The 17,797-nt window shown below is 41.0% G+C and overlaps 1 protein-coding gene across 1 annotated transcript in view; it reads left to right on the plus strand.

Annotated features, from left to right (window-relative positions):
* The window catches only part of LOC141054091 (cadherin-related family member 4-like), a 188,692-nt gene that overhangs the window by 121,974 nt on the left and 48,921 nt on the right, over nucleotides 1–17,797 (plus strand). Inside the window, 2 exon segments of the mRNA XM_073551252.1 lie at nucleotides 8,054–8,234; nucleotides 12,350–12,509. Of these exon segments, the coding sequence (XP_073407353.1) occupies nucleotides 8,054–8,234; nucleotides 12,350–12,509 (341 nt within the window).

Genomic DNA, 17,797 nt, shown 5'->3' on the forward strand with positions numbered 1-17,797 from the left:
GTCTTTACTTTACATTGCAAAATCGTGCTGACAGGTTCACTTTAAAAGGTACTCTTTTTGAAACTTGCTAAAAAAACAATCCATGTAGTAAGTAGAAAAAGAGTGGCACTCACCATCATTAAAATTTCACTTTATTTCAGCAATTTTTAAAACATCCAGGTCAGGAGAGTTGTTGGTGGAACAGAGAGCTGGGACGACGATCGTTTCACGCTCGGGCAATTCAACAGGTCCTATGGGAGGAAGGAACTGATGAGGTATATACCAGTCACAGGTGAAACACCTCCTGCCTCCTCCTGATACATAATGCAGGCTTAATTAAATACGCCTACTACAATAAAAATTGTTGAAAATCCAAAACAAAACATTAAAATATAAATTTACAATAAACAACATTTCAGCACAGAGAAAATATTATTGGACTATTACAAGAAAACTGACATGTCTGTTCTGTCATTAACCCCTTAACGACCAAGCCATTTTGTAGGTTAACGACCAGGCCTTAATTTTGAAATTGGACCACTGTCAATTTATGTGCTTATAACTCTGGAATGCTTCAACGGATCCCGCTGATTCTGACATTGTTTTTTTGTGACATATTGTACTTCATGATAGTGGTAAAATTTATTTGATATGACTTGCGTTTATTTATGAAAAAAGCAGAAATATGGCCAAAATTTTTAAAATTTTGCAATTTTCAAACTTTTTAGTTTTATGCCCTTAAATCAGAGAGATATGTCACAAAAAATAGTTAATAAATAACATTTCCCACATGTCTACTTTACATCAGCACAATTTTGGAACCAACATTTTTTTGTTAGGAAGTTATAAGGGTAAAAAGTTGACCAGCGATTTCTCATTTTTACAGCAAAATTTACAAAACCATTTTTTAGGGACCACCTCACATTTGAAGTCACTTTGAGGGGTAAATATGACAGAAAATACCCAAACGTGACACGATTCTAAAAACTGAACCCCTCAAACCCCTCAAACCACATTCACGAAGTTTATTAACCCTTTAGGTACTTCACAATAATTGAAGCAATCTGGAAGGAACAAATTAACATTTAACTTTTTTTCCCTAAAATTTTTCTTTGGACACAATTTTTTTTATTTTGTCAAGGGTCTCAGGGGAAAATGATTCACAATATTTATTGTGCAATTTCTCCTGAGTACACCGATACCCTATGTGTGGAGGAAGACCAATCTTTAGGCGCACGGCAGTGGTCAGAAGGGAAGGAGGATCATTTGAGATTTTGAATGTCAAATTGGCTGGAATCGAGAGCGGAGAGACCCTGATGTACCTAAACAGTGAAAAAAAACCCATAAGTGACCCCCTTTTGGAAACTAGACCCTCCAAGGAACTTATCAAAATGTGGGTGAGCACTTTGAACACCAAGGGCTTCACAGAAGGTTATAACGTAGAGCCGTAAAATTAAAAAATCATATTTTTTCCACAAAAATGATCTTTTCATCCCCAATTTTTATTTTCCCAAGGGTAACTGGACACCAAAAGTTATTGTGCAATTTGTCCTGAGTATGATGATACCCCATATGTGGGGGTAAACCGCTATTTGGGTACATGGCAGAGCTCGGAAGGGAAGCAGCGCCATTTGACTTTTTTGGCTGGAATTGAGATGGGACGCCATGTCGCGTTTGGAGAGCCCCTGATGTGCCTGAACAGTGGAAACCCCTCACAAGTGACCCCATTTTGGAAACTAGACCCCCCAAGGAACTTATATACATGTGTGGTGAGAGCTCTGAACCCTCAAGGGCTTCACAGAAGCTTATAACATAGAGCCGTAAAATTAAAAAATCATATTTTTTCCACAAAAATGATCTTTTCATTCCCAATTTTTATTTTCCCAAGAGTAAAAGGACCCCAAAAGTTGTTGTGCAATTTGTCCTGACTAGATACCCCATATGTGGGGGCAAACCACTGTGTGGGTGCATGGCAGAGCTCAGAAGGGAAGGAGCGCCGTTTGACTTTTTCAACGCAAAATTGGCTGGAATTGAGATCGGATGCCATGTCATGTTTGAAGAGACCCTGATGTGCCTAAACAGTGGAACCCCCCACACAAGTGACACTATTTTGGAAACTAGACCTCCAAAGTAGCTTATCTAGATGTGTGGTGAGCTCTTTGAACCCCCAAGTGCTTCACAGAAGTTTATAACGTAGAGTCGTGAAAATAAAATAATCATATTTTTTTCCACAAAAATGATCTTTTTGCCCACAAATTTTTATTTTCACAAGGGTAACAGCAGAAATAGGACCCCAAAAGTTGTTTCACAATTTGTCCTGAGTACGCTGATACCCCATATGTTTGGGTGCATGGCAGAGCTCAGAAGGGAAGGAGCGCTGTTTTGGAATGCAGACTTCGATGGAATGGTCTGTGGGCGTCATGTTGTGTTTGCAGAGCCCCTGATGTGCCTAAACAGTGGAAACCCCCCACAAGTGACCCCATTTTGGAAACTAGACCCCCCAAGGAGCTTATCTAGATGTGTGGTGAGCACTTTGAACCCCCAAGTGCTTCACAGAAGTTTATAATGTAGAGATGTGAAGATAAAAAAATCATATTTTTTTCCACAAAAATGATCTTTTTGCCCCCAAATTTTTATTTTCACAAGGGTAACAGGGGAAATTGGACCCCAAAAGTTGTTATGCAATTTGTCCTGAGTACGCTGATACTCCATATGTGGGGGTAAACCACTGTGATCACCTTACTGTGATCCTTGGGAGGCAGAATGCACAAATCCACAAAAGGTGAAAAATTGGTTTCATTTTTTACGCTTTTCCTCGTACAGTATTAGTGATTAGGCGACTTTATTACTCGGGTCGGTGAAATTACAGTGATACCAGATTTATATACTTTTTTTGTGTTTAGCTTCTGTCACACACTAAAAGACACTTTTTTGGGGGAAGAATTTTTAGTAAGAAATTTTTGCATTGCCTTATTTTGAGAGCTATAATTTTTCCATATTTCAGCCGACAGAGTCATTTGTGGGCTTGTTTTTTGCAGGACAAGCTGACGTTTTTATTGGTGCCATTTTCGGGTACGTAACATTTTTTGATCGCGTTCAATTCTGATTTTTGTGGAGGCAGAGTAAACAAAAACTAGCAATTCAGGAATAGTTTTTTTTTTCTCCATTCCACATGTGGTAAAATTGGTAAGGCAGCTTTATTCTTCGGGTCACTACGACTACAGTGATACTTCATTTATATCTTTTTTCCTGTTTTGGTGTTTTTTACACAATAAAAACTTTTATAGAAAAAAATAACAATTTTTCCATCACTTTATTCTGCGAGCTATAACTTTTTTATTTTTCAGCTGATGGAGCTGTATGGCGGCTTGTTTTTTGTGGGACAAGATGACGTTTTCAGCAGTACCATGTTTATTTATATCTGTCTTTTTGATCGCGTGTTATTGCACTTTTTCCAAGCGGTATGATGATACCGCTTGAAAAAGTATAATTTGCTACTTTTTTGTGTTTTTTTACGGCGTTCACTGAAGGGGTTAACTAGGGTGATGCTTTTATAGATAGGATTTTTATGGATGCGGCGATACGAAATGTGTATCTTTTTGTTTATTTTATTTTTTTTACGTAAATATGTGTATTTTTAGGGGAATTTTTAGGGGATTTTTTAATTATTTTTTTTTACATATTTTTAAAAAAAATAACGCATCATGCGCCATGATCTGCCGGCGCCTGTCCTTCACCCTTTCCTCTGCGATGATTGGGCACATGTCTCATAAATATTCAGATATCCTTCACCCTGGCACGCCCCCAGAAGATGCAGGTGGCAAAACGTGCGCCGGGGTGAGGGGACGCCGAGTGCACACACAACTTTCTATAGGTAATATACCATTTATTAACGAGGCAACTTTTTTCATTTTTGTTGCGGTCACCCATTGTTATCGGGTACCTTTGGCTGAGACCAGTAACTATACACCTTTGCATTGCGGGGACCTTCAGTCATGCTTCCTGGGATCTATGCTATATAGCGGCATCACTTCTATGTGGGATACAAGGGGTGATGTGTGGAAATTTTTTGGCTTTGCGGGTTATCCACATAGGATAGAAATTGGTTGGTTCTCTATGCCTATAATATATATGACATACATCTTTATAGAGGTTTGTGTATATAATGACATATTTTATATAAGACCTCTGTTGTCTCATTTATGATTGATACATATGTATATCTGTTTGGATTGGATATTATTATCCTGCAGTTATCTAATTGAGCTCAGTGTCCCCTGGACAGAATTTTGCTTTTCATAGGTTTTTATATATATTTTTTAATATTATTTACCAATAAAGGATTATGTATTTATATATCAAGATCTCTTCTCTTTTCCCATGAATAGTGTTTTTTGTGCATATGGGAATGGTATATGTATTCTATTTGAAGTGCCCCACATTATTTGGACATTTTTTGGTTGATAGCTCCCTTCTTAATAGCAGATTATGGAGGTCACCGCCCTGTTCAGGTAACGCAACACGCTCTTAGCCCGCAAAACGTAGGGACTCTGCATTACCTTCTCTCATATGTTTCATCAAACGCGGGACTCCTTTTCCAGTGCGGATCAAGTTAAAATGTTCCCTGAATCTGACAAACAAAAGTCGTATTGTTTTTCCAATGTAAAAATGCTTACATGGACAAAACAATACGTACATCAGATACTTGGTTCTACAAGTAATGAAATCACAAACATAATGCGAGATGGGACCAATCTGTAAACGATTACCTGTCATATGAAAGGGACAAAAAGAACAATGTCCACATTTATGATTGCCTTTTGGGGTACTTGTTCGCAACCAGTCCCTCTTATCATTCTTAACCCAATTCCCCACTAAAATGTCCCTCAGACTAGTCGAACGTCTACATTCAAAAAAGAGGACACATTGCCACCATTTCCTATATGACACCTTCTTTTTCAAGCATGTGCCAATTTTTCTGGATCATAGACTGAATCCTATTGACCATAGGACCAAATTTAAAGCTGAAAACAAATCTTTTCTCTTTTTTCCACTTACTGTTTTTTGTTGATCCACACCGAGACTACCATTTAAAGGGCTATGCGAGATATTAACTGTTTTATCCAACGCTAAATCTAAGGTCAATTTAGGATATTCTCTTTTTTGGAATCTTTGATAAAGATCCAAAGATTGTCTATTAAAACCGCCTGGGCTGCTATTGATTCTCTTGAGTCTCCTAAATTGTCTGTATGGTAACGATTGTTTAGTGTACTAAGGATGAGCACTATTAAAATGTAAGAGGGCATTGCCTGAGGATGGTTTACGGTAAACTTCAGTGACAAGGGATCCCGCCTGTATTTTAATACTATGAAAATGAGGATGAGTGACCTCATGGAGATCAACATCCAACACTGCGGAGACACCATCACATGTTTCTCAACGCAGTGATTCTAGAGCAATGCCCCCATCCCTTATGGGAAATATGCAAAAACATGTAAATCAATCAGTCGCGGAGACACCATCACATGTTTCTCAACGCAAGCAATGACAAGCCAGGTCTTTCACCGGGAAGGAATAACCACGGGAAGGGCAGTCTCCAATGAAGGAAACCACCTATGCCAAAACATGGTATCCATCCTCAGACAACTGTTTCGGGGTATTGCCCCTCATCAGTGTGGAGTAGGAAACTGGCTAGTAGGAGCAATGCCTAGTAAAAGACTATGAAAATGAGGATGAGTGACCTCATGGAGATCAACATCCAACACTGCGGAGACACCATCACATGTTTCTCAACGCAGTGATTCTAGAGCAATGCCCCCATCCCTTATGGGAAATATGCAAAAACATGTAAATCAATCAGCCGCGGAGACACCATCACATGTTTCTCAACGCAAGTAATGACTAGCCAGGTCTTTCACCGGGAAGGAACAACCACGGGAAGGGCAGTCTCCAATGAAGGAAACCACCTATGCCAAAACATGGTATCCATCCACAGACAGCTGTTTCGGGGTATTGCCCCTCATCAGTGTGGAGTAGGAAACTGGCTAGTAGGAGCAATGCCTAGTAAAAGACTATGAAAATGAGGATGAGTGACGTCATGGAGATCAACATCCAACACTGCGGAGACACCATCACATGTTTCTCAACGCAGTGATTCTAGAGCAATGCCCCCATCCCTTATGGGAAATATGCAAAAACATGTAAATCAATCAGCCGCGGAGACACCATCACATGTTTCTCAACGCAAGCAATGACTAGCCAGGTCTTTCACCGGGAAGGAACAACCACGGGAAGGGCAGTCTCCAATGAAGGAAACCACCTATGCCAAAACATGGTATCCATCCACAGACAGCTGTTTCAGGGTATTGCCCCTCATCAGTGTGGAGTAGGAAACTGGCTAGTAGGAGCAATGCCTAGTAAAAGACTATGAAAATGAGGATGAGTGACCTCATGGAGATCAACATCCAACACTGCGGAGACACCATCACATGTTTCTCAACGCAGTGATTCTAGAGCAATGCCCCCATCCCTTATGGGAAATATGCAAAAACATGTAAATCAATCAGCCGCGGAGACACCATCACATGTTTCTCAACGCAAGCAATGACTAGCCAGGTCTTTCACCGGGAAGGAACAACCACGGGAAGGGCAGTCTCCAATGAAGGAAACCACCTATGTGATGGTGTCTCCGCAGTGTTGGATGTTGATCTCCATGAGGTCACTCATCCTCATTTTCATAGTCTTTTACTAGGCATTGCTCCTACTAGCCAGTTTCCTACTCCACACTGATGAGGGGCAATACCCCGAAACAGCTGTCTGTGGGTGGATACCATGTTTTGGCATAGGTGGTTTCCTTCATTGGAGACTGCCCTTCCCGTGGTTGTTCCTTCCCGGTGAAAGACCTGGCTAGTCACTGCTTGTGTTGAGAAACATGTGATGGTGTCTCCGCGGCTGATTGATTTACATGTTTTTGCATATTTCCCATAAGGGATGGGGGCATTGCTCTAGAATCACTGCGTTGAGAAACATGTGATGGTGTCTCCGCGGCTGATTGATTTACATGTATTTTAATACTGACGTCCAAAAATTCCAACGAAGATCCCCAAAATTTGGATGTAAATTTTATATTCACATAGGAAAGGTATGTGTATTCTTCAAGGAACGAATATTTGAAACACATAAAACTTTATTTACAATTTGTGGACGATGTCTTCATGGTGTGGGGCACTTCTGAGGAGACCTTCACGAATTTTGTGGAGCACCTGAACCGTTCCAACGATATGTGTCACTACCCAAATTATATCAGTATAAATTGCTATGATGCCTTAGTTCACACCACAAACCTCCAGTTGAGCCATGTATTGTGGCCATAATAGGAATGATAAAATGCAGTTGTGTGAGCCTTCCCTTAGACTGATGTAGCGTTACTGAATTCAGAGACAGAAATATGAGTATATTCTAGCTTTTGGTGGGTTATGGTTTATGAACCACCACCATCAGCATTATCTTCTGACACAGAAGAACTGGTATGTCTGAAGATACATATATGTGAATATTTATTTAAGTCCAACAACTGACTGAGTTTGCAGGGTGAACTATATGGCGATTATATTTTTATTTTCACTCACTTGTATAGTGCCATTGATTTCACATCGCTTTACAGACATAATCACTGTCCCCCTATTTGTGAGAGAAACTAGAATACCCAAAAGAAACTCATGCAAACAAGGGGAGAACAAACACATTCCTTGTAGTTGTTATCCTTGGTGGGATTTGAAACCCGGACCCCAGGGCTGCAAATTGCAATATTAATCACTGAGGCCATGCTGCCTAAGTAGAGTGCAAGAGATTAGTGAAATATCTCACTAGCAATAAGCATTCACAGCAATCTTTCTTTAGCCCTTTGGATATGAATTACCATAGTATTCTATGTTGTGGTAAAGGAGTTGAATGTAAAAAATAATTGTCCTCTTTGCAGTGGCGTAATATGAACTGATTAAGTGATATTCTATTGTATAATTGCCTGAAAAATATATTCATTTTGAATTTTTTTTTTCAACTTTTTATATGTCAGATTCTGGAGAAATCAAAATAGCCTATTTTTTAGACTATGAAGATCCGAATATTGTTCATGAGCAGAGATTAATCGTCCATGCATTTGATAACGACAGAACTCATATAACAGCAGCAGAACTAACAGTGAGACTAATCGATGTTAATGATAACTATCCACAATGTGAAGGCTACCCCAATATGTAAGTACAAGATTCAATTCAACTCAACAGATTACAAACAGCAGGTACTGTACTGCAGCCATTCTGTTAACCAGCAGTAAATACAATGTTTAACATGTGCAATTGTCTAATGAATTGCTAGTAACTCACTTCACTCCTGTAGTGCGAAGAGGTGCCCAAGTAGGGTTCCAACCCGTAAGTTATATAGCAGAGAAAGCTTAGCATTTAGAAGGTTGAGGTGAAAAAAAGATAACTTATCTAATAGGCAATCTGTATTAAATTAATGTTTCAGTCCTACATTCGAACTTCATCAGAACTGATTGTCGGCTGGGTGTCCAGGAGCATAGTGTTAGCAATAGCGCTGGGTATTGGCATGGCACCATTCCAGAAGCGACGTGCGTCACAATACTCACTATTACTAACACTATTTAATTTTTAAAATATTGTTAAAAACCTTTTTTTCTACATTTTACGTGCTTCAATGGTCTCCTTAGGAGACTTGAAGCTGCGATCTTCTGATCGCCTGTGTTACTCATAGCAGGGCTTCATGTCATGGCAACCCATTGGCGACCCGTGATCATGTGACGGGGCAGTGATGGGTGGATCTAATGACACGCTTCCGGTGTAACTATGTTAAATGCCAATGTTTGATAATGACAGCAGCATTTAACATGTTAACAGCATTGGGAGGATCGCGATTCCACCCCTGACTGTTAGGGGCATATGTCAGCTGATTAAATCAGCTATCATGTACCAGAAAACATGGAGCTCAGTAGAATGCAGTAACACGACCTGTGACATATATACGTCATAGGTTATGAAGGGGTTAAGATTAATTGAAGCGATTTTCAAGTCACGTAAATTTGTGATACAAATATTTTATAAGTGATTAGAGATGGGTGAACCCGAACAGTAAAGTTCGGCATCATAACCGAACTCCTACTGTTCACCAGGAAGTCAGTGTTACTGTTCAGGTTCAGCTGTCCGAACACCGAGTGTTTGTTTCACTGTCATATGCATGACAGTGCGGCAAGCACCACTTCTGATTGGCGGTGAAATTATCCCCGCCGGTCAGAGAGCCGCAGTTCCCACGCTGTCAAAAGACAGCGAGTGCACTCAGCTGTGATCGGAGGTATAAACTTTGCCTCCGGTCACTGGTGTCAGTGGATGGGACTATTTATTCCATCATCCGACACCTACTGGCGCTATTAACAGTGAGAGCAGGAGTGGCGGATGGGAGTATTCATTAGCCGCTCCTGTCCTGTAAATAAAAAATTTAAACAGAACGGTGTGGGTTCCCCTTATTTTTGCTAACCAGGCAAACAAAACTCACAGCTGGGGGCTGCAAACCACAGCTGTCAGCTTCAGCAAGGCTCGTTATCAAGAATAGAGGGGTCCCCACACTGTTATTTTAATTATTTAAATAAATAATTTTTAAAAAACGGCATGGGGACCCCCCATTTTTGACAACCAGCCTTGCTAAAGCAGACAGCTGGAGGCTGGTATTCTCAGGCTGGTAAAGGGCCATGGATATTGGCCCCCCACAGCCTAAAAATAGCAGCTCGCAGCTGCCCAAAAAAGGCACATCTATTAGATGCACCAATTCTGGTGCTTTGCCCCGCTCTTCCCACTTGCCCAGTAGCGGTGGCAAGTGGGGTTCATATTTGTGGGGTTGATGTCACCTTTGTATTGTCAGGTGACATCAAGCCAATGGCTTAGTAATGGAGATGCGTCTATAAGACACCTATCCATTACTAATCCTACAGTTGAATGGTAAATAAAGACACAGCCAGAATAAAGTCCTTTATTTGAAACACAGTTTTCCATTTTTATTTAAATGTCTAATTCCAGTGAAGCCCTAATTCTCCTGTAATAAAAGTAAAATAAAAAAACAACAATATACCATACCTCCACCGAAAAGAGCAGAATGAAGGACAATGGTCAAATATATAAAAATTCAATTTTTATTAAATCACATAAAAACTACATTTAACAACACAATAGATTGGAGTACCAACTAGTAAGGGCCAATACACAAAGAAGCATCCAGGAGGTATAGCCCAAATGAGGTTATATGCAAAGGTATGTGCCAAAGATTAGAATGCAAAAATACCTAAGCTGCCCAATAGGCGTGTAGAGGGATATATAATACTAGTCAAACGACAATCATCCAGATAAATGGATGACTATGGCGTTTGATCCAAATGAAAAAGCGCCACCAATAGAGAAATATACACAATATCCCTGAGATAACCTGTGCCCATAACTGCTGAAGTAGTATATCACGGTATATCAAGGGTATTTACCTGCAGTCATGATGCAATTTGGGGTAGCCGCCTGTGATGATACACCTCGACATAACGATACACCTCCTGACAAAACCGTGTGTTGTGGTGGTGAAACACGGGTCGAGGTGTATTTTTGAACTTTTCTGATATATGTTAATAAACTTTGCTGCTTTATACATTTATGCTCCATTTTTCTCCTCATTGCACAATAAACAGACACATGATGTGTGTCGATAAGGTCAGTCCTGTAGGGTTAGATAGTTTGTTTCAATTTGATTGACCTGAGCACAGACTTTGCTGCATATATAGTTTCACTATTACCCAGATGTAAAGCTCAACTTGTTTTCACAAAGAACAAATAGATTGTTAGGTAGCAGCACATCTGAAATTCGCTAATCTACACCACATCTTAAAGTAATATGACTTATTTATACTTTGCTTTATCTACCATAAGGAAGAGTAAAAATGGTGTATGCAGCATATCAGTAATTTGTAAGTATGCCGTTAACGAATCAGCTGCTTTCTGAATTGTATTATAGCTGCAAATCAAGTGTAACATAAACCTTGCACTGTTACCAACCCACACTTCCATTTTCCATCTCTGTCATGCCACACTGTGTCTAAAATCAACATCAACTTTCAGTGCTATCACTCCCCCTTTCAAAGTGTTTTGACCTTTATACTGATAGCGTCAAATGAGTAGGCATTAGTATTGGTGCAAATCAATTCACACAAACCTTCCCATTGGTCACAACAGTGAACTGTGAAAGTGGGATGAGACATGCATGAACTGCGTGGTGTTTTCTTTGATTACCTTTTGTTAGTTTGCCTGGCGCAATGTCACATGTGTCAAAATGATAACGTCCCACCTGGTAGGCTAATCAAAAAGAGATCCAGGGATGCCATGAAATAAGAGGCAGTTCTCTCCCCCTCTACCAGCAGGCAACACTAACAGAAATATCTATACAAATTACAAGAAAATATTAACTCTCAGTTGGCCTTCTGGCATGAGCTAGACAGGTACTATTTTGTATGTCCAGACCAGATATGCTAACCTAATGCAGACCCCAGACAATTCTTCCTGAATTAATGTAGCCTCAATACCAAGACCCTTAAATACACAACAATCCCCTATAGTAATATAGACCCTAGAATAGAACCCATGAATAATGAACCCAAGCTAAATTCCCAAAACTAATATAGACCCAAGACAAAAAACCCTTAGACACACCCCATAGTTTGAACTACAACTAGAAATGCAGACCCCATACCAGACTCCTACACTTCCTTCATTTGAATACTCTCACTTTAACATTATAGAAAACATATGCACATGTGTTGACTGAACTTTATATGAGCAGGTGGTATTGTAGGTTCTCCACAAAGCAGTTTTGGAATGATCTTGGGCTTGCAATGGCCACGATTAACAGCAAAATATTTGACCGAGGATCTCTATAAATTCACGTTTCTTCTCTTAAAGTTTCAGAAGCATTTTAAAATAACCAAAGCCAGATAAGTTCCTCAGTCTTTGAGGAAGATAAAAATTAACATATTACCTGAAGAGGAGCTGAGCTTCGGTTCTCAGCAATGGCCAGTGTACAGAATTGTGGTCCTACACAACTGCCATTGGGTTGCCAAGTGTCAGACCCCAATGATTTGAAATTTATGACTGATATCATTATTAAAGTAGTGGACAAATTAGTTAACTTGATGTCATTGAATATGTCTTTGTCATGGCATCAGTAGCCAGTAATTGCCACTAATACTATGATCAGTTTTTATATATACAGCATATATTTTATTTACTGTGAATATTATGTACTTGACTATGTCATTGATTTCTATTAGGATTCAAGTTGCCGAAACAACTGCCATAAACAGCCCTTTGCTGCAAATTATATGTGTGGATAAAGACATAGAGGAACCAAATAATGTTCTCAGCTATAAGATGAATCCTTTGGATGAGTTTTCAGCAAAAAAATTCACTCTCATTGGCAATACAATTATTGTGAGTTAAATATAATATGCACAGTGCACAGTTATCTATCAATGTGACAACCACTTATTACAGCTTCTTGAAAATAAAATAAAAAAGTGCAATAAAACATGCAAGTCATATAGTCACTTCAACTACTAGCTACAATTGGTTGGTTCAAAGGTAGAATTTGTATCTTGATTCTAATGTCTGAGGCAACTCTTAAGAAGACACTAGAATGATTATAAGCATAGTAGGATCTCTGCAGATGGGGTACTTGGGTACTTTGCAAATTTTGCCATGGCGCACTAGAGCATATCAGCATAAATTATTTTACTGATGTAGATTTATCATTATATTGCAGCTGTAAAAATGGAGTAGAAAGGTCTTATGAATGACTACATTAAGGCCCGATGCTTTCGCATCGGGAGGATAGTGATGTAGCGTTCACCATGTGTTGTGCGGCACTGTGAGGAGCACACCTTGAGAAGGAGATGTGGTGAACAGCCATCCCGTCCATCTCTTTAGCTGTTCACAAAAACCAGGCCCTGATAAAAGAGGAAATAACATATCTCAGCAGCAAATATGATGCTGGACCTTGACATCCAGGTTTATATCACCAAATGAAAGAATTTTGATGATACACATCTCCCCTTTTATACTTAATGTGTTACAGTAATATTGAGAATTATGTGTAAATGTATCACACCTATGTTTTTATGTGGATAGGATATTTACATAGTGAGCCTGGAGAGGGACAGTATTACTGACGTATGTAAAGTGCTATTGAAATAATAGTACTCTATAAATAACTAAAAAATTAATTATTATTACCTAAGTTATGTAGGTATGTGTTAGCTATGTAGTTGAAATCTATGTATGTGTGCCTAAATGTTTTTGTTTTTGTATTTTTATTTTTTTAATCTATATATACCTATACCTATGTATGTTTATATGGATTTAAAGACATCAGGATATTGTAGTATGGGTACATGGACTTTACCCTTCTGACAGCAGAGCGTAAAGTTGTTATCAGAAGGTATCTCTGCTACAAAATGCAAAGCTTCGCAATGCTCACATACATGGGTCATGTCACCACAGCTGTGTACAGTAATACTATTTTCATCATTAGTGAAAATGTGAGGTTGTAGTAGAAGTGCATGTCCAACCAGGGGAGTGCGCCTAGTTTTGAGACCAACGTATATTTGTCTTGGTTGCACTTTCTGCGGGCTAACTGTTGCAGCTTGTATGTGAAGAAACTGTGCGTCGGTATTGACTAATGGTGGTATTCATAGGGCGGAAACAGATTGCTGATTAGTTATGTCAGTGAACGGCATATAGGATGAAGTGTGGTAGTAACTTGTTTCACATGCTGATGTGGAAGCATCCTGTTGTGAGTCTACTAATAATGATGAGGAAGAAGCCGTCTGTTGTCAGCGGTGATGGCGTGCAGAGGCTTCTTCAGCCAATCTAATGGATTTAGAGTTAGGGGATTCGTGTGTGAGGCGACGGCGTTTATAAGCCTTAATCTTGTCAAGGTGATGCTGTTTTTCCTCAGGAGTCTCATTAGCACGGCGTTGTTTTTGACATAGTGCTAAAGCGGCTTTCCTTTCACTGGCATTGCCATACTGTGCGTCGGTATTGACTAATGGTGGTATTGATAAGGCCGAAACAGATTGCTGATTAGTTATGTCAGTGAACAGCATATAGGATGAAGTGTGGTAGTAACTTGTTCCAGATGCTGATGTGGAGGCATCCTGTTGTGAGTCTAATAATAATGATGAGGAAGAAGCTGTCTGTTGTCGGCGGTGACGGGGTGCAAAGGCTTCTTCAGCCAATCTAATGGATTTAGAGTTAGGAGATTCGTGTGTGAGGCGATGGCGTTTATAAGCCTTAATCTTGTCAAGGCGATGGTGTTTTTCCTCAAGAGTCTCATTAGCACGGCGTTGTTTTTGTCGTAGTGCTAAAGCTGCTTTCCTTTCACTGGCATTGGCATACTTTTTGTTATGACTCATGTTGGCACAGGTAAAGGAGTCTATTTGGCAGTTATCTGGCAGTGAAGAAGGCGTCCTGGAGTATTTTAGTCTAAACAGATACTAATTGGCCCTGTAATTGCCCAGCAGTAGTTATGCAGTGGTAGCGGCAAATAGGCCCTGTAATTGCCCAGCAGTATTTATGAAGTGTTAGCAGCAAATTGGCCCTGTAATTGCCCAGCAGTAGTTATGAAGTGCTAGTGGCAAATTGGCCCTGTAATTGCCCAGCAGTAGTTATGAAGTGGTAACGGCAAATTGGCCCTGTAATTGCCCAGCAGTAGTTATGAAGTGGTAGCGGCAAATTGGCCCTGTGATTGCCCAGCAGTAGTTATGAAGTGGTAGCGGCAAATTGGCCCTGTGATTGCCCAGCAGTAGTTATGAAGTGGTAACGGCAAATTGGCCCTGTAATTGCCCAGCAATAGTTATGAAGTGGTAACGGCAAATTGGCCCTGTAATTGCCCAGCAGTAGTTATGAAGTGGTAGCGGCAAATTGGCCCTGTAATTGCCCAGCAGTAGTTATGAAGTGGTAGCGGCAAATTGGCCCTGTAATTGCCCAGCAGTAGTCATGAAGTTGTAGCGGCAAATTGGCCCTGTAATTGCCCAGCAGTAGTTATGAAGTGGTAACGGCAAATTGGCCCTGCAATTACCCAGCAGTAGTTATGAAGTGGTAGCGGCAAATTGGCCCTGTAATTGCCCAGCAGTAGTTATGAAGTGGTAGAAGCAAATTGGCCCTGTAATTGCCCAGCAGTAGTTATGAAGTGGTAAAGGCAAATTGGCCCTGTAATTAGACACCAGCAGTGAACAGGCAGAGGAGCAAGGCAGCAGTAGTTATGAAGTGGTAGAGGCAAATTGGTCCTGTAATTAGACACTGGCAGTGAACAGGCAGAGGAGCAAGGCAACACGTCCGCACAGCAAGTCGGCGTGAGGTAAATGACGAAATTCCATGGGATCCAAGATGGCGTCGGCGAAATCTCGCGAGATTTCGCCGACACCATCCTGGATCCTGACGTCGTCCACACCGGCGACATGTTCTTGTGGCGACACCATCTTTAGTATCGTGGGATTTCGCTGATCCAAGATGGCGTCGCCACAAGAACATCTCGCCGGCATGGACAACGTCTGGATCCAGGATGGCATCGGCGAAATCTCGCGAGATTTTGCCAATGCCATCTTGGATCCCGATGTCGTCCACGCCGGCGACATGTTCTTGTGGCGACGCCATCTTGAGTATCGTGTGATTTCGCCGATCCAAGATGGCTTCGCCGCAAGAGCATGTTGCTGGCATGGATCCAAGATGGCGCCGGCGGAAGAAGATGTCGGGGATCGTGGAGCAGCGGCGATGACGGCGTGAGTATGAGAGACGGAGTGAGAGAAATGGTCGTATGTGGAGTGAAAGAGGGGGGACGTGAGTGGAGATGGTGAAAGGTGAGAAGAGTGTGTGTTGAGGAGGTGAGTGTGTTGAGGAGGAGTGTGTGTTGAGGGATAACATGGCAAGAGGTGTATGGTGGATGTGACATCACAAAGTTACAACCGGACGGAAGCTGCTTAGTGCATTTATTATTATAAATAACACCAAAACTTTTTCTCCACTCATGGTTAGTGGTTGAGTGAAGCCATTTATTGTCAAACTACTGTGTTTTCTCCTTTTAAATCATAATGACAACCCAAAAAACATCCAAATGACCCTGATCAAAAGTTGATTTTGGCCTGATAACATGCACAGACATTGACACAAATGGGTTTGAATGGCTACTAAAGGTAACATCTAGAGTTGAGCGAAATGGGTCTGCCAAATTCAGAATCCGCCGACTCTGGCTAAAGTCGGGTTTCGCCGATCGAAACCCGACAATAGCATGAGGTCGGCCATGAGGTCGCCGACCCGCGCACCAAAGTCGCGTTCCCACAATGCTTCCAGCACCTTTTCTCATGCAATCATCAAGGACGCACACTGTGGGCAAGGCGATTACATAGGCAGCGGCCCCCACCGTGTTAGAAAAGGGCATTGAAGTGATTGGCTTTGTGTGGCGTCACAGTGCCTATAAAAGGCCATGACCGCCGACCTCCATCTTACTTCTGCCGATCTTAGCATAGGGAGAGGTTGCTGCTGCTCGTTTGCAATAAGGAGAGTGTTTAGGCTGGCCAAAAAAAAATAATTGCTTCTGCTGATAGCGAATGTCACTGTACAACACAACAGTATAGTGTGCAGTGAAAGGGGAGGATATATTTGTGTGCAGCAGCTCTGTTGGTTATTAGGCTGCCTTATAAGGCTCCCTGATAGCTGCATTGCTGTTTGCACACTGCTGTGCAGAGTGCTTTTTTAAAAGCAAAAATATTTTTATTCCTTTTTTCTGCACAGTTACCAATCCTTCATTTTTTCACACTTTTTTGTGCAGCAGTTCTGTTGGTGATTAGGCTGCCTTATAAGGCTCCCTGATAGCTGCATTGCTGTTTGCACACTGCTGTGCAGACTGCTTTTTTAAAAGCAAAAATCCTTTTATTCCTTTTTTTCGGCACAGTAGATACCGAGCGTAAATTTTTTCACACACCGTATAGAGGTAAACGCTCCTCACACACTACCGTGTACCGACTGGTATCACGGACAAATACATGCTATATGTGTGTGACTCCGTAAAAAAATACATGGAGATTAACATTTTTCCATACATACACCGTACAGAGGTGTCCGATTATCAAACAGTATCGGATATCAGGTGTTCTTATTACTGTCACATCTACACAGAGTCAGCGTGTGTGTGTGACACTCCATAACTACATACACGGACATTTCCATTTCTTTATACACCGTATTGAGCAGTCCGATTCTCAAACAGTATCGGATATCTGGTGTTCTTATTACGGTCACATCTACACAGAGTCAGCGTGTGACTGTGAGACTTTGTAAATACACATATGGAGATTTCTATTTCTCCGTACACCGTATTGAGCTGTCCAATTATCAAACAGTATCGGACATCTGGTGTTCTTATTACTGTCACATCTAGACAGAGTCAGCGTGTGTGTGTGACACTCCATAAATACATATACGGACATTTCCATTTCTTTATACACTGTAATGAGCAGTCCGATTCTCAAACAGTATCGGATATCTGGTGTTCTTATTATGGTCACATCTACACAGAGTCAGCGTGTGTCTGTGAGACTCTGTAAATACATGTTAGCGTCTCGCTTGGCAAGGCGGGCTTCCAGGAGTGGACCCTCTGGACTGTGGCACCGAGGGGCCCCGGACGAGCAACCTGGTGGGACCAACCCCTATACAGGGACCGTTAG

The sequence above is a fragment of the Dendrobates tinctorius genome, unplaced genomic scaffold, assembly GCF_039654945.1.
Source record: "Dendrobates tinctorius isolate UK_male_01 unplaced genomic scaffold, ASM3965494v1 ptg000174l, whole genome shotgun sequence".
NCBI lineage: Eukaryota > Metazoa > Chordata > Amphibia > Anura > Dendrobatidae > Dendrobates > Dendrobates tinctorius.